The sequence below is a fragment of the Marmota monax genome, unplaced genomic scaffold (genome assembly GCF_021218885.2).
Source record: "Marmota monax isolate L192 unplaced genomic scaffold, Marmota_monax_Labrador192_F-V1.1 WCK01_AAM20220418_F8-fsc00228, whole genome shotgun sequence".
Lineage (NCBI taxonomy): Eukaryota > Metazoa > Chordata > Mammalia > Rodentia > Sciuridae > Marmota > Marmota monax.
In genome coordinates, this window is record NW_026695240.1 from 2,479,072 (window position 1) to 2,493,159 (window position 14,088).

The following is a 14,088-nucleotide window of genomic DNA, read 5'->3' on the forward strand; positions in this document are numbered from 1 at the left end:
TTTGAAGAATGAAAGATAATATACAATTGTGGTGATGTGGCAAATAGTTTATATAATGGTTCTGTAATTTTTGTGTGGATCAGAATCATCTGAGAAACTTATTACAAATCCTGTTATTCTGGTATCACTCCAAGCTGTGAATCAAATCTATTCGAGATTTTGAATTTTTTTGAATTTTTTTTGTTTGCTTAGTACTGGGGATTGAACCCATGGGCACTTTACCACTGAGCTATCCCTTCAGACATTTTTATTTTTTATTTCAAGAAAGGGTCTCACTAAGTTACCAAGACTGGCTTTGAACTTAGGATTCTTATGCTTCAGTTTCCCAAATTGCTGGGATTACAGGCATGTGCTACCATGCTCAGCTATCTGAATTTTTAAAACTCTACTAATGATTCTGATATAAATAAAAGTTTGAGAATCTCCGTTTAACAATTTTAATAGTTTTCTCTTTCTCTCAGAATAAATTTCAAACATTTTACCATTGAATATAATAAGGCCTTTCAACAATAACATCCTCTTCAACTCCCATATAGGACTGTGCTCCCAGATCACACTACAGTCTTTTCTTATCTCATGCAGCTTTCCACAAGCTATTTCATCTCCTAAAAAATCCATCCTGGGCTCTATGAAAGGCTGACTCCTCCCTATTTTTCAGTCTTAGGTCAAACATCTCAGAAAGGTTGACCCTACTGGTTGTAAGTCACATCCTTTACTCTCAATTCCAGCATCATGATAATGTTGAAAATCTACAAAAACTACACTTAATAACTTCTAATCAAACAGGAGCTGTCCGTTTAAGCGCACAACAGGAGCATTTCTAATAAAAGAAAAAAGTCAAATATCAACCAAATCTCACCATACATATTTTTTAAATTTATTTTTTAGTTTGAGGTGGAAACAATCTCTTTATTTTATCTTTGTGTGGTGCTGAGGATCGAACCCAGTGCCCCATGCCTGCCAGGTGAGCGCTCCACTACTGAGCCACATCCCAGCCCTCACCGTACAGACTTAAAACTAAAAAAATGTAAATGTAGTGAAATGATGTAAAACTGTACACACTCTTATATGTGTTTCTCTGATTCCTTAAAACCCATTAAAAAAGAAATAAAATTTCTATTTCCTTTATTTTTGATAAAGAAAAAAACGCACGCTCCTAACAATATGACCTCTGCCCATTGAACTGTATCTAATTGCCAGTTTGCTAAATGGAGTAAGATCCTCTTCTGGACTTCGGCCCCCAAGACCCTGTATTCCTGATTTTACTTTTCTTTCTCTCCTTCTCTCCTTCTTCATCACTTTTGTCACTGTACCTCTTTCAGATTTTTCCCAAGAGTATCCAGTGTCCACATTACCATCCTGACTTTCATTTAAGTATATGGTCACTCTTTCAATTATTCATAAAGGTCACATATTCTGATTCCCATTTTTTTAATAATTATATTTTTTAGTTGTAGTTGGACACAATACCTTTATTTTATTTATTTATTTTATGTGGTGCTGAGGATCAAACCCAGGGCCTCCTACATGCTAGGCGAGCGCTCTACCACTAAGCCACAACCTCAGCCCCCATATTCCCATTTTTGACTGAAATTTTTTTTTTAAAGAGAGAGTGAGAGAGGGAGAGAGAGAGAGAAAGAATTTTTTTTAATATTTATTTTTTAGTTATTGGCGGACACAACATCTTTGTATGTGGTGCTGAGGATCGAACCCAGGCCGCACGCTTGCCAGGCAAGCGCGCTACCGCTTGAGCCACATCCCAGCCCCTGAAATCTTGATTTAAAAGTTTAAACTCTTCTTCCTTTAAAAAAATCCATATGTACTGGACAAAGGAGCCATTAAATAAACATGTGTTGAAGGCATATTCATTTGTTAAGAGTAAAGATTCTTCCCAGGTACAATGGGGCACAATGTAATTCCAGCAATTCAGGAGGCAGCCTCAGCAACTTAGTGAGGCCCTAAGCAACTCAGTGAAACTCTGTCTCAAAACGAAAAAATAAAAAAGGGCTGGGGATGTTGCTCAGTGGTGAAGTGCCTCTGGATTCAATCCCCCGAGCAAAAAGAAAGAGTAAAGATTCTTGAGGCATACTGAGTCTGAATTCCATCTCTATTACTTTACCTTATGTAAGGTATATCACTTCTATGTGTTCTTGTTTCTTTATTCTATAAAATAACAATATAATAATACTTTTGTGTGTGTGTGTGTGATGGGGATTGAATGCAGGAGTACTACCACTGAGCTACCCTACTACTTCAAAATTTTTTATTCTGAGACAGGGTCTTACTAAGTTGCCAAGGCTGGCCTCAAACTTGTGATCCTTTTGCCTTAACCTCTCAATTAATTGGAATTGCTAGCCTGTGTCACCGTTCCTGTAATCTCTGGAATTATAGTGGGTAACAACCCTGCTTAGTTCATAGTACTTTTCTTATAGCCGTTATGAGGACTGCCTGAGCTATGTAGATTAAGTGCTCTGTTAACTATTATTACTTTTCATTGGTGGTCCTCAGAACACAAAAGGTACACAAGCCATTGAAGTGTAGGTAAATCGAATATCAATATTGTTGGGATCACCCCGGCTCCAAAGACTAACTTCCCCATCCCCCAAGAAGAGCTGTCCAATGGTGAGCCCTGCTGGCTCACATGATCCTTACCCACCAATCAGACTAGCCCTGGTGGCTCACATGATCTTTACCCACCAATCAGAAAGCACCCCATGCCAACTGTCAAACCCTTCAACCATTAAACTGTCATAACTGTCAAACCACTCCCGGCTCTATAAATATGCAGAGCTGTTCCTCAATAAAGGGGCATTTTCTCCGACTACGAGCCTTGATCATTCTTTCAAATATTAAAAATATATTTAACACCTTTTTACTTCAAACACACTTTCCAATTCTTCCAATTCAAACACCCTTCCAATTCTTGGCTGATGATTTCTCTTACTCCTCTAATAAAAACAGGGCTGGGGTGTAGTAGCTCAGTGGTAGAGCATTTCCTTAGCACAAGTGAGGCACTTGGTTCAATCCTCAGCACCACAAAAAAAAAAATAAATAAAAATAAAGGTATTGTATCCAATAAAAAAAAAAAAGAAGAATGAGTTGGGGCTGTGGCATAGTGATAGAGTGCTCACCTTGCATGTGGAAGGCACTGGGTTTGATCCTCAGCATCACATAAAAATAAAAATAAAGTTATTGTGTCCATCTACAACTAAAAAAAATATTGAAAAAAAGAAATAACCATTCCTTTGTCGCATCAACTCACCTGTATCCATATCGTATTTATAATTCTCTTAATTCTTCCTTATGAACTGGATCCTACTCCTCCCCAATTTCCATAATAATCCTTTTTTCTACCTCAATATTTTTTCTTTCTATGGACTCATTCTCATCTTTTGTTTTAATATTTACTTTTTAGTTATAGGTGGACACAATGTCTTTATTTTACTTTATGTGGTGCTGTGGATTGAACTCAATGCCTCACACATGCTAGTTGCATGCTCTACCTCTGAGCCACATCATTCTCATCTTAAAATTGACTCATCATACCCCACACACCCTTCTAGCTTCTAAACCCATCTCTAGTTCATTTCTTAACAAAATCTCTTGTTATCTCACCATCACCAGTGGCTCACCTCCTGTTCTGAGCCATACTTAGCAAGTTTCATCCTCAATACCATTGAAACCTTATCCCCTTGACACAAGGTCACCAAGAATTTCCTTCCTGCCATATCCTGTGGGTGAAGCTCAGTTCAGTCCACCTGTATCTACTGTTCCTTCCTGAAACATTTTCCTCATTTGTTTCATAGCACCACTCTCTCCAGGTCTGTGTGACCAAAATCTACATGCTGCCTCTTCTTCCTTCTCTAAATAAAGGGCCTCCATCATCTCTGTCTCTTCTGGCCTCCTTTAATACCCATTTCCTAGGGGAGGGGCCAATACATTTTTTTCTGTAAAGGGCCAAACAATAAAAATTTTAGGTTCTGTGGGCCTCAACTACTCATCTTCCACAGACAATATGTAACTAAATAGCTATGGCTACGTTCCAATAATACTTTATTTCTAAAAATAGGTGGTAGGTTATAGCAGTCCTAAATATCTCATCTAGTCCCCTGGTTGGACACCCAAATTTATATAACTAGTCCTAACCTCTCCCTGAATGCTAAACTTGCTTTTTTCAGATGCCAGCTTAATGTCTCATCCTTGATGACAAATAGGCATTTTGTGTATGTATGTATCTGTGTGTATGTGCGTGCACATGTTATCGGAGATTGAATCCAGGGCTTTACACATACTAGGCAAGAGCTCTACCACTGAACCACATTCCCAACCTACAATTTTCTATATCACCATCACCAGTGCCTCACCTCCTTTTCTGAGCCATAGCTAGCAAGTTTTCATCCTCAGATACCATTGGCACTGGCATCTTAACTGTAATATATCTGCAGGTTCGGTATCCATGGATTCAATCAAATGCAGACTAAAATATGTGAAAATAAATTTTATCTGTACTGAACACATACAGAACACATACATCTTTTTTCTTGTCATTATTCCCTAAAAATATAATGTAGGAACTATGTATGTAGCATTTTACAGTGTCTTAGGTATTATAAGGAATCCAGAGATGACTTTAAGGGACTTGAACAGATTTTGAGATCAGTTGGGAACCCCAGAACCAATCCTCCATGGATACCAAGGGAAAACTGGATACCTAAAACAGAACTCTATTTCCATCCCCCAAGCCATCTTTCATGTCTGCCTAGATCAGCTGGATTCTATTCATCTCTTTCACCTATACCTCATAGCAGGTCTATTAGCTCTGCTTCCAAAGCACAAGATGAATACACCACCCTTTCACCATCATCCTAATCCAAGTTACTATCACTGCTATGACTAGTATAGACCTCTGAAGTAGTTTGTTCACTGACCTTTCTACTTCCAATCTTGCCTCCATTTAGTATATTCTCCACATAGTATATATTATGATCATTTAAAAACATATGAGATTATGGCTTTCAATCTTTCTTTGAAAAGAAAAATCCAAATTTCCCACTGTGGGAAAAAAAAAAAACTAAGATTCGGCTCCTGCTCAACTTTAACTCTTATTTAGTATTCTTCCCCCCTCTAAATATGCTCTGAGCTTTTTGCTGTTCTGCAAACATAAAAATCTCATTGCCCTCTTCACATGAGATGATTTCTTTCCAGTTATTCACAGGATATAAGCCCGCATTTCCTGTCTCTGCACAAATATCCCCTCCTTACAAAAGGCTTTGCTGAGCACCGAGCCCAACTCCACCTCCTCACCCTTCATACTTTTCCTTTATAGCATGCATCATGATTTCACATTATATTATCTATTCATTGGTTTACAGTTTACTGAGTGTCTCCCATTCTACACTGTCAACTTCATTAATGTGGGAGGTTTTAGTCTGTTTGCCAAAATATATGTTATAGTTGGCACACTGCCTGGCTCAGAGAAGGCAATCAGTAAATATATGCTGAATAGGTAAATGAATGAACTTTCAGGAATTGGAGACAAGCTTAAGAATCACTGCAGGAAAAAAATATGGAAATCAATTGGTTGCACTGGGAAAGAGAGCATTTTCTTTTGAATTTTTTAAATTAGTGCATTATAGTTATATTTAATATTTGGGTTCATTTTGACATATTCATAAATTCATGTAAGCGTTTGCTCTATTTCAGTTCCCAGATCTTCCTCTTTCCCTCCCTTCTTCCCTCCTGACAATCTCTAATTGAAATTAGAGGGTAATATGAGAAGGGGAAAAAACAGACAGTGATAACTGAGAATGCACATAAAAGTTCTTTTGGTATTTACACTAAGAAAAATCTGTTTTCTTCCCTCTCTTAGGCCATAACAACATGCAAACCTGTGCTCCCCACCTTGACCATCTGGCCTTTGTTGGCATTTACCTGGTGAGCCCTCACTTACCTGCACACCGTCTTCCTTGCACATCTCCAATCACAATGAACGGCTCTTTGCCTTGCTCCAATAAGGTAATCACTTCTGGCTTTGAGGCAGAATATCCTGATTACAAGAAAGAAATACAACAAGATATAAAAGTGATATGATATGCCAAGTTCAAAAACATTTTAAGACTTGATTAAACTTGTAGTAAACTATGGATCCATAATATCAATATATACTTCAGAGAAAACTAAGATTAAAGAATACTCAAATTAGGGTAACCGCATGATCCTAGAGCATAAAGAAACTTGATATGCAGGGAAAAGGTCCCATTTTATAATTAAAACTCCTGCAGACTCACTCTGTTGAGAGACAGTAGTAACTGAGAGCACCGACTCTGGAGCCAGACTATAAGGGTTCAGATTCTGCTCTTCCATCTACATACCAATGATTGTAAGCAAATCACTTAAATTCTCTGGGCCTTAGTTTTCTCACTTGTAGAATGAAAATAAAAGTAATACCTATTTCATGGCTAATATTTAGAACAATTCTTGGTATATGGTAAGCACTCTATTAGCTATTAGTATTTTATTGATACTAATTTATTTGGAGCAAAAGAAACTTCCTAAGATAGTTTGAAGTTGTTGTTGTTGTTGTTGTTCTTCTTTTTTTTAGGTGTAGATGGACACAACACAATGCCTTTATTTTTATGTGGTGCTGAGGATCGAACCCGGGTCCCACCTGTGCTAGGTGAGCGCTCTACCACTGAGCCACAATCCCAGCCCAAAGTTCTCTCTTTTTGAGTTTTTTTAAACAAAGTTGGTGTTATTTTATTTGGACCTTTATTTTGTTCATTTATATACGGTGCTGAGAATCAAACCCAGTGCCTCACACATGCTAGGCAAGCGTTCTACCATTGAGCCACAACCCCAGCCTGAGATTTTTTTTTAATATACCTTTGAGTCCACAACCCCAGCTCTAGTTTGAAGCAAGAGCTAAGTTAATGGATTTTAATTTTCAATCACGAGGTGTTTGGTGTGAGAAACAGAATGCATTCATTTTATTTTTAAATACATTACTAATTTAAATTATGACATAAGTCGTGACTCTGGGTAGGACTGTTATTCTGCCAAATAGAACAACCATAAGCAATTCTATATATTTTATTTTATTTTTTAAAGAGAGAGAGAGAATTTTTTTTAATATTTATTTTTTAGTTTTCGGCGGACACAACATCTTTCTATGTGGTGCTGAGGATCGAACTCGGGCCGCACGCATGCCAGGTGAGCACGCTACTGCTTGAGCCACATCCCCAGCCCCCATAAGCAATTCTAAGCTCAACTTCAATGTGAAACGTTATTTCTTTGAAATTGACTTTGGAATAAATATCCCATAATTCAAATCTAGTCCCTTAGTCATCAAAAAAGATGTAACTATGGCAATGGATTAAGGAAATGGTTCATGAAGATCACTACAGTGTGGTGAAATGCTATTTACATACCAGTGAAGTTCAATTAATTCCTTGAGTAACAGGGAAGAAATTCAGTTACTTTCGTAAAAAACAGTCCTAAAGGGCTAGAGATATAGCTCAGTGGTAAATGATGTGTTTAGCAGGATAAGGCCTTCAGTTTTAATCCCCAGTACCACAAAATAAACAAATGTTCTGAATTCATGTAAGGGAAAGCTATTATTTCAGAGAGCAGTGTTTAAATTATTTGAGGTAAATGACCTTACCCAGTGAGACCAAGTTGCTATAATTCTCTAGCATCACATCTCTGTACAATTCCCTCTGAGTAGGGTTCAGGCACTTCCATTCCCTTTGAGAGAAGACTACAGACACATCACTGAACTTCACTAGTTTCTGAAATGAGAAACCAACACATTACTGGTGAAATTATAGAATGCATACTTAAGGAAAAAGAGGAGATAAAATATTTCATTGCAGCAAGTGGGAGACTATACAAAACAAAGGCTAGGGCTGAAAGCTTATGACAAAGGTAAGAGATAGGAATGACACTGGTGTTTGAGTAGAATGGCCTTATTTTCTTGAAGAATCTAGTTGCTACATGCAAAATTTCCTATATATTATGGGATTCTTTGATTACTCAAACATTTCTGAGAACAAATTAAATGTTGCCCAATTAAATTAAACAGTGGATACAAGCAAATTCATCTTTTCCTTTACTTAAAATCATATAAATTTAAAAAAAAAATACTATATAAGGGCTGGGGCTCAGCAGAAGAGCACTCGCCTAGCACTTGCAAGGCCCTGGGCTTGAGCCTCAGCACCACATAAAAATAAAGATTAAAAAAAATACTATATAAAATATCTCCTAGAATAATGGGTTTGTATAAAATTAAAGAATTTTTAAAATATTCAGCTTAATCTTTATGTCATTATGTCCTAATTTTTCCTTATTTGGGCAATTCTATTATAAATGTTATTCATTTATTCATGTGAGACAGAGTCTAGGCTCATCTGAACTTTGTGGCTTCAGGTGATATTAATCACCTATGTCTTCTGAGCAGCTGGGATTATAGACACTGGGCCCATCTTATAAATAATAATAATAATAGTGGCTGGGATTATGGATCAGTGGTAAAGAGCTTGCCTTGCATGTGCAAGGCCCTGGGTTCGATCCTCAGCACCACATAAAAATAAATAAAGTTATTGTGTCCAAACTACAACTACAAAAAACAAATATAATAATAATAATAATAATTATTATTATTATTATTACTATCACTACTATTACCAGGGATTGAACTCAGGGGCACTTGACCACTGAGCCACATCCCCAGCCCTATTTTGTATTTTATTTGGAGACAGGATCTCACTGAGTTGCTTAAACACCTCACTTTTGCTGAGGCTGGCTTTGAACTCTTGATCCTCCTGTCTCAGCCTCCTGAGCTGCTGGGATATAAATTATTTTAATCAGCTAAGTAATAATGAAGCAGGCTAGGAGTGTAGCTCAGTGTTAGAGCACTTGCCTAGCCTGCACAAGACCCTGGATTCCATCTCTAGCTCTGCAAAATAATAATAATAGTAATAATGATAATAATTAATAATAATAATAAAAATACAATCTTATGGATATAACAAACTTAATTATAGAATCCAGAAAGTAAGACATTTATGTTAGATAATCTCTCTTAAGGTTTCTCTAATCATGGGAGAATACAAAGATCTAATATTTATGCCTCTGGGTGATTTTCTTATAAATACTGTACACTTTCTTTGTTCCTGGAACAAAGAATCTTGATGTAGAATTAGCCAAATCACACAGATGTCAAGACCAGCTTATTCCATTCAACCTCAAAATGGCTCCTATTGTGGATTTTCACCTCTTGGAGATTCCCAGAAAAGGTCCCGATTGCTCCATACACAGAACCCAACCATATATCGAGAATGAAGCCAATCAACACTAAACTGCATTTTGCCTACAGACACAGTTCCCTGGAAAACTTTAGTTTTCCTGTGTGTCATCAGATAAGCTCATCCTTTGTTTGATCACACTTCAGCTCTGATGAGGTAAAATACTTCCCTCCGGAGACTTCGTTTTTGCCCCATTTGTGCTGCAGACAGAGAATGCATGCACAGCAGATGCTGCAAGGTTTAGTCAGGTTCAGATGAACATTTGTTAAAGAAAACAGGGGCATATAAGAGCCACTGGGACAATTAGAGATGAAAGAAAACTTCAGTTAAATAAGAAGGTTCAGTATAAAGAATGAAAATTCTTTCACATGACCCTAAAAGGGAGTTGGGGAATCGCAAGAAAGAAAGAGATGGCTGCTTACGTGAGCCATGGTTTTAGGTTTACAAGAACTGGCCAGTCTTCCTCAGGGTTCTTCTAGAGAAGCAAAGTTCTGAGAAACCTGAATTGGATGAGAAAAAAAAAAAAATGAACCAATGACAAGAGGCTGTTTCAAAAGGATGCAAATAATCTTTTCTTCTCTATTCTTGCTTGTAAACACTGGCACCCATACTTCCCTCACATGCTCCTCCCTTGTATTCTCCCTGTCAAGGAAGCTGGGCTACTGTAAAGAGCAGAGGCTCGCCTGTATTAGAACTCATGATCAGTATCTTCAGCAGGGGAGTTCTGGGTAATCCCCACTATGAAGATGCTGATCTCCGCCCAAGGCTGGGATGTTCAGAACTGCCCTGACTAGATTCTCCTTCCTGATTCTCAATTCTAAAAAGTGACCACACAAACTAAAACAGACGGCAGTTTTCCTTGCTTTAAGCCTTTCCTGGCCTCCCTGGATTTGAAGACAAAAGGCAGAACAGACTGGGAGTCTGCAAACTATGGCCCATGAACTAAATCTGGACCATCCGTTTACTCTTGTCTATGGCTACTTTCAGAAAATTCCAATAGCCATTTAACAGAGTTATATGGCCTATAAAGCCTAAAATACTTAGTATTTGTTCCTTTATTGATGTGACATTTGCTGACCTCCAGCATGGACAATGCGTGACAGCCTTTATCACTGCAAAACTGTACCTGCCTACTGGGATTCCTACCCTCACCTGAACTAGAACTACCAGAATTCTCAGGGCTTGCAGCTCCCCATTTCCCCCAGTCAGAATCATCCACAGGATTTTTCTGCTTGACATCCTTCTTACTCTTTCTTCATACCCAAACTTTGTGAAAAGTGAATTTATCATCCCTACATCGGTTAAAAAAGAAAGTCAACTTTTATATGATTGATACATGCCATATATCTCAGAATAGCCCTAAAACACTGTTATCTCCATTTCAAACACTAGAAACAGAAACCTAAATCCAGTTAATTAATGGCACATATGAGTTCTGATTCCAGAATTGTCCAACTACAAAGCCAGTTTGTTTTCAATTCTGCTCTTGCTATGGATATGCAGAATTTCTTATGACACCTTAGGAAACCTGAGCATGAACAATAATAGAAGTAACTTACCAGGAAGTATTAAATGTTGCTAATTAAGAAGATATGTTGAAGGGACAAGTAACATTTTATGTTTAGTTCACAGATGGATTTAAAAGACTGATTACATGTTAGCAAGGTTGGAACAAAATAGACACACAATGTCATACAATGGTATCACTTACAAGAGGGTAAATTTTCTAATTCATGTTGATGTGATATAAAAACAAACAGAGGAGGATCTCAGGTATTGGTAAAATAAAATAAATATTCAGGAACTAGTAGTAATTTATTTTTTTCAGTTACAAGAATTTCTCTACAAGCTGAGCATGGTGGCACACGCCTATAATCCCAGTGATTTAGGAGGCTAAGGCAAGAGGATCACAAGTTCAAACCCAGACTCAGCAACTTAGTGAGGCTCTGAGCAACTCAGTGAGACCCTGTTTCTAATATAAAAAAAGGGTTAGGTGGTACTGGGGATATAACTCAGTTGGTGGAGTGCTTGCCTTGCATGCACAAGGCCCTGGGTTCAATCGCCAGCACCACACCCACACCCACACCCACACCCACACACAAAAAAAAGGCTGGGTATGTGGCTCAGTGGTTAAGCATTCCTGGGTTTAATCCCTGGTTCCAAAACAAAACTACAAAAACCAATACAAGCCAGGTGTTTAACAATCCTATTTTTAGGACCCTAAAGAAAATAATTTATATGTGGGCAAAAAGATATATGCAAACAGGGGCAAATAAACTAATTTTAAAAAGGAAAAGACTGGGAAATAATAAATAGCCTTCAATAAAGAATAGGTTAAATAAATTCTACTGTATACACATACCAGAAAACAACAAGTCATAAAAATGATATAGATTGGGGGTAAGCAAACTTTTCCTGCAAAGGATGAGATAACAAATATTTTGGGCTTGGGGCTGTGGCTCAGTGGTAGAGTGCTTCCCTAGCATGTGTGAGACACTGGGTTCGATCCTCAGCACTGCATAAAAACAAACAAATAGGGCTGGGGATGTGGCTCAAGCGGTAGCGCGCTCGCCTGGCATGCACGGGGCAGTGGGTTCGATCCTTAGCACCATATAAAAATAAAATAAAGATGTTGTGTCCATCGAAAACTAAGGAATAAATATTAAAAAATTTCTCTCAAAAAATAAAGGTATTATGTTCATTTATAATTAAAAATATGTTTAAAAATTTCAAAAGATATCTTGGGCTTTTTGAGTTACTCAAAATGTTTAATTCTGATGAAGTCCAATTTGCCTATTTTTTGGGGGGTAGGGATGTGGCTCAGTGGTAGAGTGCACACCTAGCATGCATGAGGCACTGGGTTTGATCCTCAGCACCACATAAAAATAAATAAAAATATTGTGTCCATCTAAAACTAAAAAATAAAAAAAAAAAAGCCTGTTTTTGTTGTTGTTGCCTGAGCTATTGATACAATATTTAAGAATTCCTTGCCAAACAAAGACTTATCCTTTTATTTTCTTTTAAAGGTTTTATAATTTTAGTTCTTACATTTAGTTTTTTTTTTTTTTTTTTTTAATGGCACTGTGTGGCAGTCAACCACTAAGCCACACCCCTAACACTTTTTATTTGAGACATGGTCTTGCTAAGTTACTGAGGTTGGCCTTGAATTCGTAATCCTCCTGTCCCAGTCTCCTGAGTAGCTAGGATTATAGCCAAGCACTACCACATCCACCTAACTTTTACATAGGGTGTAAGGCAGGGGACCAACTTTATTGTTTTGCATGTTAACTATCCAGTTTTCCCAGCACTACTTGTTGAAAGGATGATTCTTTCCAAATTGAATAGTATGGGCTAATTTCTGGACTCCCAATTCTACTACAATGATCTACCTATCTATTCTTATGACAATATCATTGCCCTTTTTAACTGATGTGAAATTCATGTAACTTAGAATTATTTTAAACTGTAGAATTAAGTGGTGTGTTCACAACATTGTATAATTACAACCTCTCTCTAGTTTCAAAACTTTATCATTGCCCCCTAAAAATAAATACTATCCATGAAATAATTACTATTCATTTCTCTCTCCCCCATTTTCTGGTAATCTACTTTTTGTATCTATAAATTTGTCTACCGTATATGTTTTATAAAATGGATTATACAGCCAGGTGTGGTAGCACACACCTGTAAACTCAGCTACTCAGGAGGCTGAGTGGGAAAAAAAAGAAGAGAGATTATACAATAATATTCAATGTCCTTTTGTGTCTGGCCTTCACATGTTTATGAGGTTCTTCTAAGTTGTAGCATATATCGACTCTTTGTTCTTTTTGTCCATTTTCATATTTCCAAATATCAAATCAATCCTTTAGAAATCTGGCTGAGCACTTTACAGAACCACAGTGAAGAAAATACTGTGTCCCAGAGGGCAGACTGTGAATTATGGTATGGGAAATATTCTCTTATCAGTAAAATCCAGTTAAGTGGTTTAAAGATTAGCTACTTCTAATATCAAAATTGGGCGGGTATAGTTGCCTGTATTTTACTTGGTAGAAGTTAATGCCACATTCCTAAGTGCTCCTACTTTGAAAGAAAAAAAAAAAAACAAATTCCCAATACAGAAATTGGGAGTAATTCAGCTTCACAGGACTAAGAATGGCTGGCTAGTTCAATACATTATAATAAATCCACATAATGGATCATAGTTATTAAATGCTAAATTGCAGAACTGGTTTGAATATGGAAAAAAATCAGTATATCCTGTCAGGGATAAAATCAGTTTATAAAACATGACACACAATAAAATAGTCAAAGAGACATCAATAGGTAGCAAAATGAATAGAAAGTTATGCACTCATCCATTACCATGCCTGTAGGGGTGTGTGTGTGTGTTTTTCAATACTGGGGACTGAACAAAGAGCCTTGTGCTCTACCGCTGAGCCATATTCCCAGCTCTTTTATTTTTTGAGACAGAGTCTAAGTTGCTTAGGCTAAATTACTAAGGCTGGCCTTGAAATTTTGATCTTTCTGATTTAGCTTTCCAAGTGTTTGGGATTACATGCATGTGCCATCTCACCCTGCTTCATGCTTGTATTTTAAATGAATTGCTTTTCATACTTTCCTTTAGCTCCCAAAATGTAAACAAATTCTATTATTCCTCCGTTTGATTTTCTAAGCATATTTTTCATACCTAGACATGGCCAAAATTTCCAAAAGACATCGTACACTTGATAAGTCTCCCTGCAGGTTCCTTTTTGTATCTTCCTGGTATATGGGTTTATTTCTAAAA

General features: G+C 37.2%; 1 protein-coding gene across 5 annotated transcripts in view; it reads right to left on the minus strand.

The window, feature by feature from the left end:
* LOC124089940 (zinc finger protein 540) overlaps nucleotides 1–14,088 on the minus strand; it is a 35,583-nt gene that overhangs the window by 6,777 nt on the left and 14,718 nt on the right. For all 5 annotated transcript variants that reach the window (XM_046440226.2, XM_058577631.1, XM_058577632.1 and 2 more), the window contains 3 exons: nucleotides 9,725–9,802; nucleotides 7,661–7,787; nucleotides 5,951–6,046 (listed from right to left, as the gene is read on the minus strand). In XM_046440226.2, coding sequence (XP_046296182.1) covers nucleotides 5,951–6,046; nucleotides 7,661–7,787; nucleotides 9,725–9,733 — 232 coding nt within the window. In that variant the 5' untranslated portion in view covers nucleotides 9,734–9,802. The remainder of the gene's footprint in view (nucleotides 1–5,950; nucleotides 6,047–7,660; nucleotides 7,788–9,724; nucleotides 9,803–14,088) is intronic.